The sequence below is a fragment of the Salmo salar genome, chromosome ssa03 (genome assembly GCF_905237065.1).
Source record: "Salmo salar chromosome ssa03, Ssal_v3.1, whole genome shotgun sequence".
Lineage (NCBI taxonomy): Eukaryota > Metazoa > Chordata > Actinopteri > Salmoniformes > Salmonidae > Salmo > Salmo salar.
This window is the reverse complement of record NC_059444.1, coordinates 93,671,493-93,690,664: the sequence shown is the minus strand read 5'-3', so window position 1 is coordinate 93,690,664 and position 19,172 is coordinate 93,671,493. Positions and strand designations below refer to the sequence as shown.

The 19,172-nt window shown below is 45.4% G+C and overlaps 1 protein-coding gene across 6 annotated transcripts in view; it reads left to right on the top strand.

The window, feature by feature from the left end:
• Positions 1 to 19,172, top strand: part of LOC106602015 (syntaxin-binding protein 4) — a 175,681-nt gene that overhangs the window by 64,517 nt on the left and 91,992 nt on the right. For all 6 annotated transcript variants that reach the window (XM_045715827.1, XM_045715825.1, XM_045715824.1 and 3 more), the window contains 2 exons: positions 3,524 to 3,597; positions 14,556 to 14,651. In XM_045715827.1, coding sequence (XP_045571783.1) covers positions 3,524 to 3,597; positions 14,556 to 14,651 — 170 coding nt within the window. The remainder of the gene's footprint in view (positions 1 to 3,523; positions 3,598 to 14,555; positions 14,652 to 19,172) is intronic.

Genomic DNA, 19,172 nt, shown 5'->3' with positions numbered 1-19,172 from the left:
AATTATATTTGTCACATACAACAGGTGTAGACCTTACCATGAAATGCTTACTTAACCAACAATGTAGTTCAAGAAATAGAGGTAAGAAAATATTTACTAAAGAAACTAAAGTAAAGAATATGATGCAGCCACCACCACCATGAAGAGTGCTACTCATTGATGTGTTGTGTTGGTTTTGCCCCAAAAATAACGCTTTGTATTCAGGAAAAAAAGTTAACTTATTTGCCATACTTTTTTGCAGTACTTTTTTTGTGCCTTATTGCAGACATGATGCATGTTTGTAATATTTGTATTAGTATTGTGGAGTAACTACAATGTTGTTGATCCAGCCTCAGTTTTCACCTATCACAGCCATTCAACTCTGTAACTGTTTTAAAGTCACCATTGACCTCATGGTGAAATCCCTGAGCGGTTTCCTTCCTCTCCGGCAACTGAGTTAGGAAGGATGCCTGTATCTTTGTAGGGACTGGGTTGTATTGATACACCATCCAAAGTGTAATTAATAACTTCACCGTGCTCAAAGGGATATTCAATGTCTGCTTTTAAAAATGTTTACCCATCTACTAATAATGTAGGTGCCCTTTGCGAGGCTTTGGAAAACCTCCCTGATGTTTGTGGTTGAATCTATGCTCGACATTCACTGCTCAACTGAGGGACCTTATAGATAATTGTATGTGTGGGGTACAGAGATTTACCAGTCATTCAAATGTAATTATTGTACACTGACTGAGTCCATGCAAATTATTATGTGACTTGTTAAGCAAATGTTTACTCCTGAGCTTATTTAGGCTTGGTATAACGAAGTGTTTATTGGGTTATTGACTCAAGACATTTAATCTTTTCATTTTTAATGAATTTATAAACATTTCTAAAAACATAATTCCACTTTGACATTATGGGGTTTTGTGTGTAGATCAGTGACACAAAATCTCAATTTAATCCATGTTCTGATTGGCCAGTGAGGGGCCAAGCATCGACACACCTACAACTTATTTACTCATCAAAGCTCAGCCCTTGTAAGGGCTGTCTTCAGGAATGGACCAAAATGCAGCGGAGTTAATATTCATCTTTCAATTTAATTAGAAAGAACACTATACAAAACAAAAACAAGGAAACTGACAGCCAATAGTCCTGTCAGGTGCAACCACACTAAACAAGAAACAATTACCCACAAACCCCAGTGACAAACAACTCCTACATATGTGACTCCCAATCAGGAACAACGATTCCCAGCTGTTCCTGATCAGGAGTCACAAGACACACACCAGACTGCCACGTCCTGACCCCCAAACTACTACACCAGCTCCATCTGCTGGTCAGGACAGTACCCCCCCCCCTCAAGGTGCAGACCCCAGAATGCACCTAACCACAACAACAAAAAACCACCAACAAACAAAATCCCCAACAAAACCCTAAAACAGTAACCCTAAACAATAAGGGAGGGAAGGGAGGGTGGCTGCCGTCAACGACGGCACTGTGCTACACCCTCCCTCCCCAACCCACCTATCCTGGAGGCGGCTCAGGCTCTGGCCGTTCCAGGCAGTCTGGGCAGTCTGGCAGCTCGGGGCAGTCTGGGTAGTCTGGGCAGTCTGGGCAGTCTGGCAGCGCGGGACAGTCTGGGCAGTCTGGCAGCTCGGGACAGTCTGGCAGCTCGGTGCAGTCTGGCGTCTGGCAGCTCGGGGCAGCTCGGGGCAGTCTGGCAGCTCGGGGCAGTCTGGGCAGTCTGGCAGCTCGGGGCAGTCTGGGCAGTCTGGGCAGTCTGGCCGCTCCGGCAGTTCAGGGCAGTCTGGCCGCTCCGGCAGTTCAGGGCAGTCTGGCCACTCCGGCAGTTCAGGGCAGTCTGGCCACTCCGGCAGTTCAGGGCAGTCTGGCCACTCCGGCAGTTCAGGGCAGTCTGGCCACTCCGGCAGTTCAGGGCAGTCTGGCCACTCCGGCAGTTCAGGGCAGTCTGGCCACTCCGGCAGTTCAGGGCAGTCTGGCCACTCCGGCAGTTCAGCGCAGTCTGGCCACTCCGGCAGTTCAGCGCAGTCTGGCCACTCCGGCAGTTCAGCGCAGTCTGGCCACTCCGGCAGTTCAGCGCAGTCTGGCCACTCCGGCAGTTCAGCGCAGTCTGGCCACTCCGGCAGTTCAGCGCAGTCTGGCCACTCCGGCAGTTCAGCGCAGTCTGGCCACTCTGGCAGTTCAGCGCAGTCTGACCTCTCTGGCGACTGTTGACTGGCGGGCAGCTCTGACGACTGTTGACTGGCGGGCAGCTCTGACGACGACTGTTGACTGGCGGGCAGCTCTGACGACGACTGTTGACTGGCGGGCAGCTCTGACGACGACTGTTGACTGGCGGGCAGCTCTGACGACGACTGTTGACTGGCGGGCAGCTCTGACGACGACTGTTGACTGGCGGGCAGCTCTGACGACGACTGTTGACTGGCGGGCAGCTCTGACGACGACTGTTGACTGGCGGGCAGCTCTGACGACGACTGTTGACTGGCGGGCAGCTCTGACGACGACTGTTGACTGGCGGGCAGCTCTGACGACGACTGTTGACTGGCGGGCAGCTCTGACGACGACTGTTGACTGGCGAGGCTGGGTTGACACACTAGACTCCTGGTGCGTGGTGCTGGTACTGGGCGTACCAGATTGCGAACACGCACCTCCATGCTAGTGCGGGGAGCTGGCCTGGGGCTCCATTCTTGCCCCGCAAAACTCCCCTTGTGCCCCCCCCTAAAAATTTCTTGGGGGTGCCTCCTGGTTTCCCTTACCTCGCCAGCCTTCTTCCGCTGCTTGGTCCTTTGTTGGTGGTAATTCTGTAAGGGCTGTCTTCAGGAATGGACCAAAATGCAGCGGCGTTAATATTCATCTTTCAATTTAATTAGAAAGAACACTATACAAAACAAAAACAAGGAAACTGACAGCCAATAGTCCTGTCAGGTGCAACCACACTAAACAAGAAACAATTACCCACAAACCCCAGTGACAAACAACTCCTACATATGTGACTCCCAATCAGGAACAACGATTCCCAGCTGTTCCTGATCAGGAGTCACAAGACACACACCAGACTGCCACGTCCTGACCCCCAAACTACTACACCAGCTCCATCTGCTGGTCAGGACGTGACAGCCCTTTCGCGCCACGTCCCGGTCTTGCACTCATAATTCCCGCTATGAAAATAGCTAAAATATCTCTGACATCCCCCCGGACCTATAGCGCTACAGCCAGTGCTAATATTGAAAATAAAAATCAAATAGAGCCCTATGGTGAAACCTGCACCAGCCTAATGATGCTCTAGTGGCCTGGGGGTGTTCTGGAATCTGTGAAACCAGGAAATGTGTGTACTGTGTAATGGACATTTATATTGGTTACTGTTCTGGGGTATGGTCAGTTAGTTTGTTTCTTTGTTATCAAACCTTGGATAATCAATGTAAAGCTGATGTTGGTGATTCACTTTGTTTCATTTTCTCTTCCCCTTCTCCGTTCTCTTTTTCCTCCTCTCCTCTCCTCTCCTCTCTCCTCTCCTCTCCTCTAGGACACTAATGGGTCCGTATGGGGTAGATCGTGCCGTTCATGAAATAGAATTTACTGACTGTGAGAATGGACTGGGTAAGTCTGTAACACATTCTATTATAGAACACACCCACAACACACCCACAACATACTCGCAACCTAACAAATTCTATCCCACAACACACTCCGCTAGCTACAGCACTGACCAGTGGTGTAGTGGTGCTTGGAGAAGTGGGTATACTCACATTTTGACGAAAATTTCCCAAACAGCCCATTCTATTTACTGACTGTGAGAAGGGACTGGAAAAGTCTAGAACACATTCTATTTACTGACTGTGAGAAGGGACTGGAAAAGTCTAGAACACATTCTATTTACTGACTGTGAGAAGGGACTGGAAAAGTCTAGAACACATTCTATTTACTGACTGTGAGAATGGACTGGTCTGGGAAAGTCTAGAACACATTCTATTTACTGACTGTGAGAATGGACTGGACTGGAAAAGTCTAGAACACATTCTATTTACTGACTGTGAGAAGGGACTGGAAAAGTCTAGAACACATTCTATTTACTGACTGTGAGAAGGGACTGGAAAAGTCTAGAACACATTCTATTTACTGACTGTGAGAAGGGACTGGAAAAGTCTAGAACACATTCTATTTACTGACTGTGAGAAGGGACTGGAAAAGTCTAGAACACATTCTATTTACTGACTGTGAGAAGGGACTGGAAAAGTCTAGAACACATTCTATTTACTGACTGTGAGAAGGGACTGGAAAAGTCTAGAACACATTCTATTTACTGACTGTGAGAAGGGACTGGAAAAGTCTAGAACACATTCTATTTACTGACTGTGAGAAGGGACTGGAAAAGTCTAGAACACATTCTATTTACTGACTGTGAGAAGGGACTGGAAAAGTCTAGAACACATTCTATTTACTGACTGTGAGAAGGGACTGGAAAAGTCTAGAACACATTCTATTTACTGACTGTGAGAAGGGACTGGAAAAGTCTAGAACACATTCTATTTACTGACTGTGAGAAGGGACCTTCTAAGTGCCTTCGCCATTCTGTTCTACAACACACTAGTTAAGTACAGTCTAGAGCTGACATCATCATGGAACAGTAGAACCACAGAATTAGAATGAACAACGTTGCTTTAACAGGACATGTATGTTCTAATCATTCTCATTATATTAGTGCAGCATATACAGTGGGGGAAAAAAGTATTTAGTCAGCCACCAATTGTGCAAGTTCTCCCACTTAAAAAGACGATAGAGGCCTGTAATTTTCATCATAGGTACACTTCAACTATGACAGACAAAATGAGGGAAAAAAAATCCAGAAAATCACATTGTAGGATTTTGAATGAATTTATTAGCCAATTATGGTGGAAAATAAGTATTTTGTCAATTACAAAAGTTTATCTCAATACTTTGTTATATACCCTTTGCTGGCAATGACACAGGTCAAACGTTTTCTGTAAGTCTTCACAAGGTTTTCACACACTGTTGCTGGTATTTTGGCCCATTCCTCCATGCAGATCTCCTCTAGAGCAGTGATGTTTTGGGGCTGTCGCTGGGCAACACGGACTTTCAACTCCCTCCAAAGATTTTCTATGGGGTTGAGATCTGGAGACTGGCTAGGCCACTCCAGGACCTTGAAATGCTTCTAACGAAGCCACTCCTTCGTTGCCCGGGCGGTGTGTTTGGGATCATTGTCATGCTGAAAGACCCAGCCACGTTTCATCTTCAATGACCTTGCTGATGGAAGGAGGTTTTCACTCAAAATCTCACGATACATGGCCCCATTCATTCTTTCCTTTACACGGATCAGTCGTCCTGGTCCCTTTGCAGAAAAACAGCCCCAAAGCATGATGTTTCCACCCCCATGCTTCACAGTAGGTATGGTGTTCTTTGGATGCAACTCAGCATTCTTTGTCCTCCAAACACGACGAGTTGAGTTTTTACCAAAAAGTTATATTTTGGTTTCATCTGACATTCTCCCAATCCTCTTCTGGATCATCCAAATGCTCTCTAGCAAACTTCAGACGGGCCTGGACATGTACTGGCTTAAGCAGGGGGACACGTCTGGCACTGCAGGATTTGAGTCCCTGGCCGCGTAGTGTGTTACTGATGGTAGGCTTTGTTACTTTGGTCCCTGCTCTCTGCAGGTCATTCACTAGGTCCCCCTGTGTGGTTCTGGGATTTTTGCTCACTGTTCTTGTGATCATTTTGACCCCACGGGGTGAGATCTCTCGTGGAGCCCCAGATCGAGGGAGATTATCAGTGGTCTTGTATGTCTTCCATTTCCTAATAATTGCTCCCACAGTTGATTTCTTCAAACCAAGCTGCTTACCTATTGCAGATTCAGTCTTCCCAGCCTGGTGCAGGTCTACAATTTTGTTTCTGGTGTCCTTTGACAGCTCTTTGATCTTGGCCATAGTGGAGTTTGGAGTGTGACTGTTTGAGGTTGTGGACAGGTGTCTTTTATACTGATAACAAGTTCAAACAGGTGCCATTAATACAGGTAACGAGTGGAGGACAGAGGAGCCTCTTAAAGTAGAAGTTACAGGTCTGTGAGAGCCAGAAATCTTGCTTATTTGTAGGTGACCAAATACTTATTTTCCACCATAATTTGCAAATAAATTCATAAAAAATCCTACAATGTGATTTTCTGGATTTTTTTTCTCATTTTGTCTGTCATAGTTGACGTGTACCTATGATGAAAATTACAGGCCTCTCTCATCTTTTTAAGTGGGAGAACTTGCACAATTGGTGGTTGACTAAATACTTTTTTTCCCCACTGTACATGCAGAGTGAACACATGTTCCTTCCATGTTCTGTTAGTCTGCTGGATAGTGATGAACACATGTTCCTTCCATGCTCTATGAGTACTGGATCTATACTGTAGGTTAACCTGTCACAGATCTATGTGTACTGGACCTATACTGTAGGTTAACCTGTCACAGATCTATGAGTACTGGATCTATACTGTAGGTTAACCTGTCACAGATCTATGAGTACTGGATCTATACTGTAGGTTAACCTGTCACAGGTCTATGTGTACTGGATCTATACTGTAGGTTAACCTGTCACAGATCTATGTGTACTGGATCTATACTGTAGGTTAACCTGTCACAAATCTATGTGTACTGGACCTATACTGTAGGTTAACCTGTCACAGATCTATGAGTACTGGATCTATACTGTAGGTTAACCTGTCACAGATCTATGAGTACTGGATCTATACTGTAGGTTAACCTGTCACAGATCTATGTGTACTGGACCTATACTGTAGGTTAACCTGTCACAGATCTATGAGTACTGGATCTATACTGTAGGTTAACCTGTCACAGATCTATGAGTACTGGATCTATACTGTAGGTTAACCTGTCACAGGTCTATGTGTACTGGATCTATACTGTAGGTTAACCTGTCACAGATCTATGTGTACTGGATCTATACTGTAGGTTAACCTGTCACAAATCTATGTGTACTGGACCTATACTGTAGGTTAACCTGTCACAGATCTATGAGTACTGGATCTATACTGTAGGTTAACCTGTCACAGATCTATGAGTACTGGATCTATACTGTAGGTTAACCTGTCACAGGTCTATGTGTACTGGATCTATACTGTAGGTTAACCTGTCACAGATCTATGTGTACTGGATCTATACTGTAGGTTAACCTGTCACAGATCTATGTGTACTGGATCTATACTGTAGGCTAACCTGTCTATGTAGATCAAGTGGCAGGAAAACCAGGCTAAGAGCAGAGGACAGTGCAGGGTTTTGTACATGTCCATAGACAGACTGAAACAGACAGACTGTAGATAACAGTTAACAGTGTTTTGGAGCTAGTCTGTGTGTGTGTGTGTGTGTGTGTGTGTGTGTGTGTGTGTGTGTGCGTGCACGTGTGTATGTGTAGTAGAGAAGTGAGACATGTGGTGTGGCTTTAACCACTGAGCTCTGTCCTGCCAGGATAATGACAAGAAGAACAGTTGTTTACTACAGTCGTCCTCAGTTCACTCCCCGGACAGCACAAGGCTACAGACACATCACACACACATTACACATGTAACACACACATTCACGTAGGCACACACATTCACTTATACACACACACACATTCACTTATACACACACACACACACACACACACACACACACACACACACACACACACACACACACACACACACACACACACACACACACACACACACACACACACACACACATATATTCACGTATGCACACACACATTCACGTATGCACACACACACACATATGCACATTCACATATGCACACACACACACATATGCACATTCACATATGCACACACACACACACACACACGTATGCACACACACACACATTCACGTATGCACACACACACACACGTTCACATATGCACACACACATTCACATATGCACACACACACACACACACACACACACACACACACACACACACACACACACACACACACACACACACACACACACACGGTGTTCTAAAAGTCCTCCCACTAAGATATCATGGTCATGGTGAATAGGCATGGTAAATAAGATAGTTGTCCCGACACAGCAAAACATAACACCCTGGTTGATGTATAGACACATGTTGTTAATCATATCCCGACTGTCCTGAACTTGGTATGCAGACACACAGTTGTACAAAATGGAGTCGGCACCACCAAGCCTTAGGAGTCCTGCCTTCTGTGTCCATTCGTCTGTAGTGGACGCTCTTATCCAGAACGACCCACAAGTAAAGTGCATTTAGAGTTCACCTCCTCTTCCTCTCTTTAGAGTTGACCTCCTCTTCCTCTCTGTAGAGTTCACCTCCTCTTCCTCTCTGTAGAGTTCACCTCCTCTTCCTCTCTTTAGAGTTGACCTCCTCTTCCTCTCTTTAGAGTTGACCTCCTCTTCCTCTCTGTAGAGTTCACCTCCTCTTCCTCTCTGACCTCCTCTTCCTCTCTGTAGAGTTCACCTCCTCTTCCTCTCTTTAGAGTTCACCTCCTCTACCTCTCTGTAGAGTTCACCTCCTCTTCCTCTCTGTAGAGTTCACTTCGTCTTGATGTGTCTGAGTCCTGTGGTCTCTACAAGCTGTTTCATCTCTAATATTATGGGATGTCTCATCCTGGGAAGAGGAAGTAAATGTCACTGACACCCTGACAGAACTACACCCTGACAGAACTACATAATGACAGAACTACACCCTGACAGAACTACACCCTGACAGAACTACATAATGAGAGAGAAAACACCCTGACAGAACTACACCCTGACAGAACTACACAATGAGAGAGAAAACGCCCTGACAGAACTACACCCTGACAGAACTACATAATGACAGAACTACACCCTGACAGAACTACACCCTGACAGAACTACACCCTGACAAAACTACACCCTGACAAAACTACATAATGAGAGAGAAAACACAATGACAGAACTACATAATGACAGAACTACATAATGACAGAACTACACCCTGACAGAACTACATAATGACAGAACTACACAATGAGAGAGAAAACACCCTGACAGAACTACACCCTGACAGAACTACATAATGACAGAACTACACCCTGACAGAACTACACCCTGACAAAACTACACCCTGACAAAACTACATAATGAGAGAGAAAACACCCTGACAGAACTACATAATGACAGAACTACACCCTGACAGAACTACATAATGACAGAACTACACCCTGACAGAACTACATAATGACAGAACTACACCCTGACAGAACTACATGATGACAGAACTACATAATGACAGAACTACACCCTGACAGAACTACACCCTGACAGAACTACATAATGACAGAACTACACCCTGACAGAACTACACCTACACCCCGACAGAACTACATAATGAGAGAGAAAACACCCTGACAGAACTACATAATGACAGAACTACATAATGAGAGAGAAAACCCCCTGACAGAACTACACCCTGACAGAACTACACCCTGACAGAACTACATAATGACAGAACTACATAATGAGAGATAAAACACCCTGACAGAACTACACCCTGACAGAACTACACCCTGACAGAACTACATAATGACAGAACTACATAATGAGAGATAAAACACCCTGACAGAACTACACCCTGACAGAACTACACCCTGACAGAACTACACCCTGACAGAACTACATAATGAGAGATAAAACACCCTGACAGAACTACATAATGACAGAACTACACCCTGACAGAACTACATAATGAGAGCGAAAACCCCCTGACAGAACTACACCCTGACAGAACTACACAATGAGAGAGAAAACACCCTGACAGAACTACACCCTGACAGAACTACATAATGACAGAACTACACCCTGACAGAACTACACCCTGACAAAACTACATAATGAGAGAGAAAACCCCCTGACAGAACTACACCCTGACAGAACTACATAATGACAGAACTACACCCTGACAGAACTACACCCTGACAGAACTACACCCTGACAGAACTACACAATGAGAGAGAAAACACCCTGACAGAACTACACCCTGACAGAACTACATAATGACAGAACTACACCCTGACAGAACTACACCCTGACAAAACTACACCCTGACAAAACTACATAATGAGAGAGAAAACACCCTGACAGAACTACATAATGACAGAACTACACCCTGACAGAACTACATAATGACAGAACTACACCCTGACAGAACTACATAATGACAGAACTACATAATGACAGAACTACACCCTGACAGAACTACACCCTGACAGAACTACATAATGACAGAACTACACCCTGACAGAACTACACCTACACCCCGACAGAACTACATAATGAGAGAGAAAACACCCTGACAGAACTACATAATGACAGAACTACATAATGACAGAACTACACCCTGACAGAACTACATAATGACAGAACTACATAATGACAGAACTACATAATGAGAGATAAAACACCCTGACAGAACTACACCCTGACAGAACTACATAATGACAGAACTACACCCTGACAGAACTACATAATGAGAGATAAAACACCCTGACAGAACTACATAATGACAGAACTACACCCTGACAGAACTACATAATGAGAGCGAAAACCCCCTGACAGAACTACACCCTGACAGAACTACATAATGACAGAACTACATAATGACAGAACTACATAATGAGAGAGAAAACACCCTGACAGAACTACACCCTGACAGAACTACATAATGAGAGAGAAAACACCCTGACAGAACTACATAATGACAGAACTACATAATGACAGAACTACATAATGACAGAACTACACCCTGACAGAACTACACCCTGAAAGAACTACATAATGACAGAACTACATAATGAGAGAAAAAACACCCTGACAGAACTACATAATGACAGAACTACATAATGACAGAACTACACCCTGACAGAACTACACCCTGAAAGAACTACATAATGACAGAACTACATAATGAGAGAAAAAAAAACCCTGACAGAACTACACCCTGACAGAACTACACAATGAGAGAGAAAACCCCCTGACAGAACTACACCCTGACAGAACTACACTCTGACAGAACTACACCCTGACAGAACTACACTCTGACAGAACTACACCCTGACAGAACTACATAATGAGAGAGACAACACCCTGACAGAACTACACCCTGACAGAACTACACCCTGACAGAACTACACTCTGACAGAACTACACCCTGACAGAACTACACTCTGACAGAACTACACCCTGACAGAACTACATAATGAGAGAGAAAACCCCCTGACAGAACTACATAATGAGAGAGACAACACCCTGACAGAACTACACCCTGACAGAACTACACCCTGACAGAACTACATGAGAGAGAAAACACCCTGACAGAGAGAGGGAGGACTTAGCATGTCAAAGAAGTAGAGAGAGAGAGGAGAAAGCGAGAGGAGAGAGAGGACAAGGAGTGAAGGAAGAGCAACTCCAAAACCTGATCCTAGATAATTAACATGCTCCTCTTGCTCCAAACTCAATTAGTGCAAACATATTGTCTGCCTGGAAAGAGCAGACTAGCCCTGAGCTACACAGGTACTGCTCTAATGGATTGATGGTGTGTGTGTGAGAGTGGTGTGTGTGTTTGTTTGTGAGTGTGTGCGGGTGTGTGTGGTGTGCGAGAGAGTATGAGAAAGTATATTCCATTTTGTTATGACTCAAGCGATACCTTTCTGTCCATTCTACAGGTAACTCCCCAAATAAAGGAAACACTTGAATAAATGAGGGCTACATGGTATATTGAAAGCATGGGGTGCTTCCACACAGGAAGTTCCAGACACTTGTAGAGTCTATGCCAAGGCTCATTGAAGCTGTTCTGACTGCTCGTGGTGGCCAAACACTTTATGTTGATGTTTCCTTTATTTTAGCAGTTATCTGTAGCAGCATGCTACATGGAGATTGGAACAGCTAGATAGGGGAAACGGCTCAAGTCGCACAAAATGGAATATAACATTGAGGATAAAGTTTGGAATGACACAATGTCATGTGTACAACATTTAAAGACCTGCATCATTATACTGAGATCTTTGCCGTTTCTAAAAGGATGTTTTTCGGTGATTTTGGAGCCTTTCTTCATGTTTTTTCAGGGGCCCCCATACTACACAACGAGGATCAGGAAGTTATTTGCTGTTTTTGAAAAATGTGTAATCATACAAAAGGTGTTGGGACCCTATAAAGAACATTCTATTGACATCGAAAATAGAGATTTGGTTGTAAAAAACAACAACTTCTCCTTTAATCCATGTATTATAGCCTAACCCCGACACTGGCTGGTCTGACATGCCACCCTATTCACAATATAGTGCATGACTGTTTTGACCAGAACCCATAGCTACAACAGGGCTTACAGTACATATAGGCCTGGGTGAATGAGCGGACAGGAAGTGGGTTTTGATCTGGCTAGGCAGCTGGTGTGTACGTCCTTGGTGCCAGGTCAGGACCCCTGCAGTTTGTTTTGTCTCTGAGGCATCATGCTAAGATGCCTGATGAAACCACCCACTTCTGACCCCCCCCATCCCCCCCACTACCGCCCCCCTCCAGCCACGATCCTCATTCAACCTCCTCCACTATACTACACCCTCATCCGGCCTGATCCAATGAACTAATTGTCCATTAAGCTGTGGAATGTTTAGCAACAGTGGAAGTGGATGAGGCAGATTGATTGTTTGATATATTACAAACATGGCATTCATTCCAATACAGATATACAGATATACTTGTACGGATAGCCAGGGGCATGCTCCAACACTCAGACATAATTTACAAACAAAGCTTGTGTTTAGCCAGGTATTAACCATCTATAGACCCATAGCCAGGTATTAACCATCTATAGACCCATAGCCAGGTATTAACCATCTATAGACCCATAGCCAGGTATTAACCATCTATAGACCCATAGCCAGGTATTAACCATCTATAGACCCATAGCCAGGTATTAACCATCTATAGACCCATAGCCAGGTATTAACCATCTATAGACCCATAGCCAGGTATTAACCATCTATAGACCCATAGCCAGGTATTAACCATCTATAGACCCATAGCCAGGTATTAACCATCTATAGACCCATAGCCAGGTATTAACCATCTATAGACCCATAGCCATGTATTAACCATCTATAGACCCATAGCCATGTATTAACCATCTATAGACCCATAGCCAGGTATTAACCATCTATAGACCCATAGCCATGTATTAACCATCTATAGACCCATAGCCATGTATTAACCATCTATAGACCCATAGCCATGTATTAACCATCTATAGACCCATAGCCAGGTATTAACCATCTATAGACCCATAGCCATGTATTAACCATCTATAGACCCATAGCCAGGTATTAACCATCTATAGACCCATAGCCAGGTATTAACCATCTATAGACCCATAGCCAGGTATTAACCATCTATAGACCCATAGCCAGGTATTAACCATCTATAGACCCATAGCCATGTATTAACCATCTATAGACCCATAGCCATGTATTAACCAGTGAGCACATAAGCTGGTTGTGGCTTGTACATATCCTGTTTAGTGATCAGGGGGGAATGGTAACATGAGGTGTGTCCTATTCCCTATATAGTGCACTACTTTTGACAAGGGCCTGTAGCACCACATAGGAAATAGGATGCCATTTGGGACACAGGCATACACATACAGCAGCCGCTTGACACACACACACACACACACACACACACACACACACACACACACACACACACACACACACCACTTTTAACCTGAGGCAACCATCAAGTTACCTTTTGTTGTAATTACCATGTTGTAAAGTTCATCGGTGGTTGTTGGCCTGTTACCTGGGCAAAACTTTCCTTATAGTTCACTTCAGTCCCCCAAAAAACTGTTGAGAGTCCAGGAGTGTCTCTGTAGAATATACATACACTCTATGCTGTTAGTACATTGCTTATGTAACCATTATTTAAACTGCAGTGGTATTAGTATGCTAATTTACATTACAAAGGCTTTGTGAAGGGTTACCTTAGTTTCTGTATTTCCTCTAGGCTGTTAGAGACGAGTGCTTTAGTTGTGTAGGTTTTACTCATGTTATATTATTGATGTAAAGAGAGTTGATGTAAAGAGAGTGTACAGAATTCCCACCACTATTGTGACAGCATACAGACATCTCTGCTGTTCTGCACAATGACTGAAGAACAAGGTCAACTCTCCAAACTTCATGAACTTCGGTGGATTGGATTTGTCATTCAATTGGAGCTCTCTACTGTTCTTCCTGAGACAGCTTTCAGCTCAGAGTCATTACTAATCCAGGGAAAGATAGACAGTAGTTAAAAATACATAGGCTACTATTAAACAGCCCTATGTTCTTTGAATCATTAGTAACCCAGTGACAGACAGTAGTTAAACATGTATAGGCTACTATTAAACAGCCCTCTGTTCTATGATTCATTAGTAACCCAGTGACAGATAGACCAGTAGTTAAACATGTATAGGCTACTATTAAACAGCCCTCTGTTCTACGGTGTTCTCCCCCCCCCCCCAGGGATCAAAGTCATTGGAGGAGTGAAGGAGTTAACGGGAGAGGAGTTTGGAGTCTACGTCAAAAGGATTTTACCTGGTGGCCTTGCTTCAAGTGATGGTAAGTGTCTTTCTATGCAGAAAGAGAACGGGTGGGGATGGCAACAGTAACACAGGTTTTATTTTTTTAAATTTAACCTTTAGGCAAGTTATGTAACCTTTATTTAACTAGGCAAGTCAGTTAAGAACAAATTCTTATTTACAATGACGGCCTACCAGGGAACAGTGGGTTAACTGCCTTGTTCAGGGGCAGAACGACAGATTTTTACCTTGTCAGCTCAGGGATTCGATCTAGCAACCTTTCGATTACTGGCCCAACGCTCTAACCACTAGGCTACCTGCCGCTTAAAGGGATAGTTAACCCAAATTACAAAATTACAAATTGGTTTCAATAGCCTGTAAGCACTCTATGGACACAGTATGACAGCAAGCCATGTTTTGGTTTTGGTTACTTGGCCACTGTTTCAAATTCTAACCTTTTGGCATTTATGGCACAAATCCAATACAAGTCAATGGTACCTATATTAGCATTTTCGCGCTTCATGTCCATATCATCTATAAGTAACTTCACAATACACTTTTAGATACTTTAAGATGATTTGTACATGAAGCGTGAAAATGCTAAAGGTACCACTGACTTGTATTGGATTTGTGCCACAAATCCCTCCATTATAAATCACTGTTTATCATTCAGACAGTAGAAGTATCCCTCCATTATAAATCACTGTTTATCATTCAGACAGTAGAAGTATCCTTCCATTATAAATCACTGTTTATCATTCAGACAGTAGAAGTATCCCTCCATTATAAATCACTGTTTATCATTCAGACAGTAGAAGTATCCCTCCATTATAAATCACTGTTTATCATTCAGACAGTAGAAGTATCCCTCCATTATAAATCACTGTTTATCATTCAGACAGTAGAAGTATCCCTCCATTATAAATCACTGTTTATCATTCAGACAGTAGAAGTATCTTTCCATTATAAATCACTGTTTATCATTCAGACAGTAAAGTATCACTGTACAGGAAAGTATCCCTCCATTATAAATCACTGTTTATCATTCAGACAGTAGAAGTATCCCTCCATTATAAATCACTGTTTATCATTCAGACAGTAGAAGTATCTTTCCATTATAAATCACTGTTTATCATTCAGACAGTAGAAGTATCCCTCCATTATAAATCACTGTTTATCATTCAGACAGTAGAAGTATCTTTCCATTATAAATCACTGTTCCAGTCCACTAACTGACAGGCCGCTCTGGTCTGTGGCTCTGGTCTGTGTTTCAGTCCACTAACCGACAGGCCGCTCTGGTCTGTGGCTCTGGTCTGTGTTTCAGTCCACTAACCGACAGGCCGCTCTGGTCTGTGGCTCTGGTCTTTGTTTCAGTCCACTAAGCTACAGGCCGCTCTGGTCTGTGTTTCAGTCCACTAAGCTACAGGCCGCTCTGGTCTGTGTTTCAGTCCACTAACTGACAGGCTGCTCTGGTCTGTGTTTCAGTCCACTAACTGACAGGCCACTCTGGTCTGTGTTTCAGTCCACTAACCTACAGGCCGCTCTGGTCTGTGTTTCAGTCCACTAACTGACAGGCCGCTCTGGTCTGTGTTTCAGTCCACTAACCTACAGGCCGCTCTGGTCTGTGTTTCAGTCCACTAACCTACAGGCCGCTCTGGTCTGTGTTTCAGTCCACTAACCTACAGGCCGCTCTGGTCTGTGTTTCAGTCCACTAACCTACAGGCCACTCTGGTCTGTGTTTCAGTCCACTAACTGACAGGCCGCTCTGGTCTGTGTTTCAGTCCACTAACCTACAGGCTGCTCTGGTCTGTGTTTCAGTCCACTAACCTACAGGCCGCTCTGGTCTGTGTTTCAGTCCACTAACTGACAGGCCACTCTGGTCTGTGTTTCAGTCCACTAACCTACAGGCCGCTCTGGTCTGTGTTTCAGTCCACTAACTGACAGGCTGCTCAGGTCTGTGGCTCTGGTCTGTGTTTCAGTCCACTAACCTACAGGCCGCTCTGGTCTGTGGCTCTAGTCTGTATTTCAGTCCACTAACCGTCAGGCCGCTCTGGTCTGTGTATCAGTCCACTAACCTACAGGCCGCTCTGGTCTGTGGCTCTAGTCTGTGTTTCAGTCCACTAACCGTCAGGCCGCTCTGGTCTGTGTTTCAGTCCACTAAGCTACAGGCCACTCTGGTCTGTGTATCAGTCCACTAAGCTACAGGCCGCTCTGGTCTGTGTTTCAGTACACTAACCTACAGGCCGCTCTGGTCTGTGTTTCAGTCCACTAACCTACAGGCCGCTCTGGTCTGTGTTTCAGTCCACTAAGCTACAGGCCGCTCTGGTCTGTGTTTCAGTCCACTAACTGACAGGCTGCTCTGGTCTGTGTTTCAGTCCACTAACTGACAGGCCACTCTGGTCTGTGTTTCAGTCCACTAACCTACAGGCCGCTCTGGTCTGTGTTTCAGTCCACTAACTGACAGGCCGCTCTGGTCTGTGTTTCAGTCCACTAACCTACAGGCCGCTCTGGTCTGTGTTTCAGTCCACTAACCTACAGGCCGCTCTGGTCTGTGTTTCAGTCCACTAACCTACAGGCCGCTCTGGTCTGTGTTTCAGTCCACTAACCTACAGGCCACTCTGGTCTGTGTTTCAGTCCACTAACTGACAGGCCGCTCTGGTCTGTGTTTCAGTCCACTAACCTACAGGCTGCTCTGGTCTGTGTTTCAGTCCACTAACCTACAGGCCGCTCTGGTCTGTGTTTCAGTCCACTAACTGACAGGCCACTCTGGTCTGTGTTTCAGTCCACTAACCTACAGGCCGCTCTGGTCTGTGTTTCAGTCCACTAACTGACAGGCTGCTCAGGTCTGTGGCTCTGGTCTGTGTTTCAGTCCACTAACCTACAGGCCGCTCTGGTCTGTGGCTCTAGTCTGTATTTCAGTCCACTAACCGTCAGGCCGCTCTGGTCTGTGTATCAGTCCACTAACCTACAGGCCGCTCTGGTCTGTGGCTCTAGTCTGTGTTTCAGTCCACTAACCGTCAGGCCGCTCTGGTCTGTGTTTCAGTCCACTAAGCTACAGGCCACTCTGGTCTGTGTATCAGTCCACTAAGCTACAGGCCGCTCTGGTCTGTGTTTCAGTCCACTAAGCTACAGGCCACTCTGGTCTGTGTTTCAGTCCACTAACCTACAGGCCGCTCTGGTCTGTGTTTCAGTCCACTAACCGACAGGCCACTCTGGTCTGTGTTTCAGTCCACTAACCTACAGGCCGCTCTGGTCTGTGTTTCAGTACACTAACCTACAGGCCGCTCTGGTCTGTGTTTCAGTCCACTAACCTACAGGCCGCTCTGGTCTGTGTTTCAGTCCACTAAGCTACAGGCCGCTCTGGTCTGTGTTTCAGTCCACTAACTGACAGGCCGCTCTGGTCTGTGTTTCAGTCCACTAAGCTAGAGGCCGCTCTGGTCTGTGTTTCAGTCCACTAACTGACAGGCCACTCTGGTCTGTGTTTCAGTCCACTAACTGACAGGCCACTCTGGTCTGTGTTTCAGTCCACTAACTGACAGGCCGCTCTGGTCTGTGTTTCAGTCCACTAACTGACAGGCCGCTCTGGTCTGTGTTTCAGTCCACTAACTGACGGGCCGCTCTGGTCTGTGTTTCAGTCCACTAACTGACAGGCCGCTCTGGTCTGTGTTTCAGTCCACTAACTGACGGGCCACTCTGGTCTGTGTTTCAGGCCACTAACTGACGGGCCGCTCTGGTCTGTGTTTCAGTCCACTAACTGACAGGCCGCTCTGGTCTGTGTTTCAGTCCACTAAGCTAGAGGCCGCTCTGGTCTGTGTTTCAGTCCACTAACTGACAGGCCACTCTGGTCTGTGTTTCAGTCCACTAACTGACAGGCCACTCTGGTCTGTGTTTCAGTCCACTAACTGACAGGCCGCTCTGGTCTGTGTTTCAGTCCACTAACTGACAGGCCGCTCTGGTCTGTGTTTCAGTCCACTAACTGACGGGCCGCTCTGGTCTGTGTTTCAGTCCACTAACTGACAGGCCGCTCTGGTCTGTGTTTCAGTCCACTAACTGACGGGCCACTCTGGTCTGTGTTTCAGTCCACTAACTGACGGGCCGCTCTGGTCTGTGTTTCAGTCCACTAACTGACAGGCCGCTCTGGTCTGTGTTTCAGTCCACTAACTGACGGGCCGCTCTGGTCTGTGTTTCAGTCCACTAACTGACAGGCCGCTCTGGTCTGTGTTTCAGTCCACTAACTGACGGGCCACTCTGGTCTGTGTTTCAGTCCACTAACTGACGGGCCACTCTGGTCTGTGTTTCAGTCCACTAACTGACAGGCCGCTCTGGTCTGTGTTTCAGTCCACTAACTGACGGGCCACTCTGGTCTGTGTGTTTTGGATGTGGTTTCTCTACTTGGTCCCTGAAATGAAGGATTGCAGAAGGTGCAGCAACAGTCGCTGATAAGTACTGCATCTCAAATGGTACCCTATTCCCTACATAGTGCACTACTTTAGGGCCCTGGTCAAAAGCAGTGCACTATGTAGGGAATAGGGTCCCGTTTGGGACACAGTTAACTATTGGG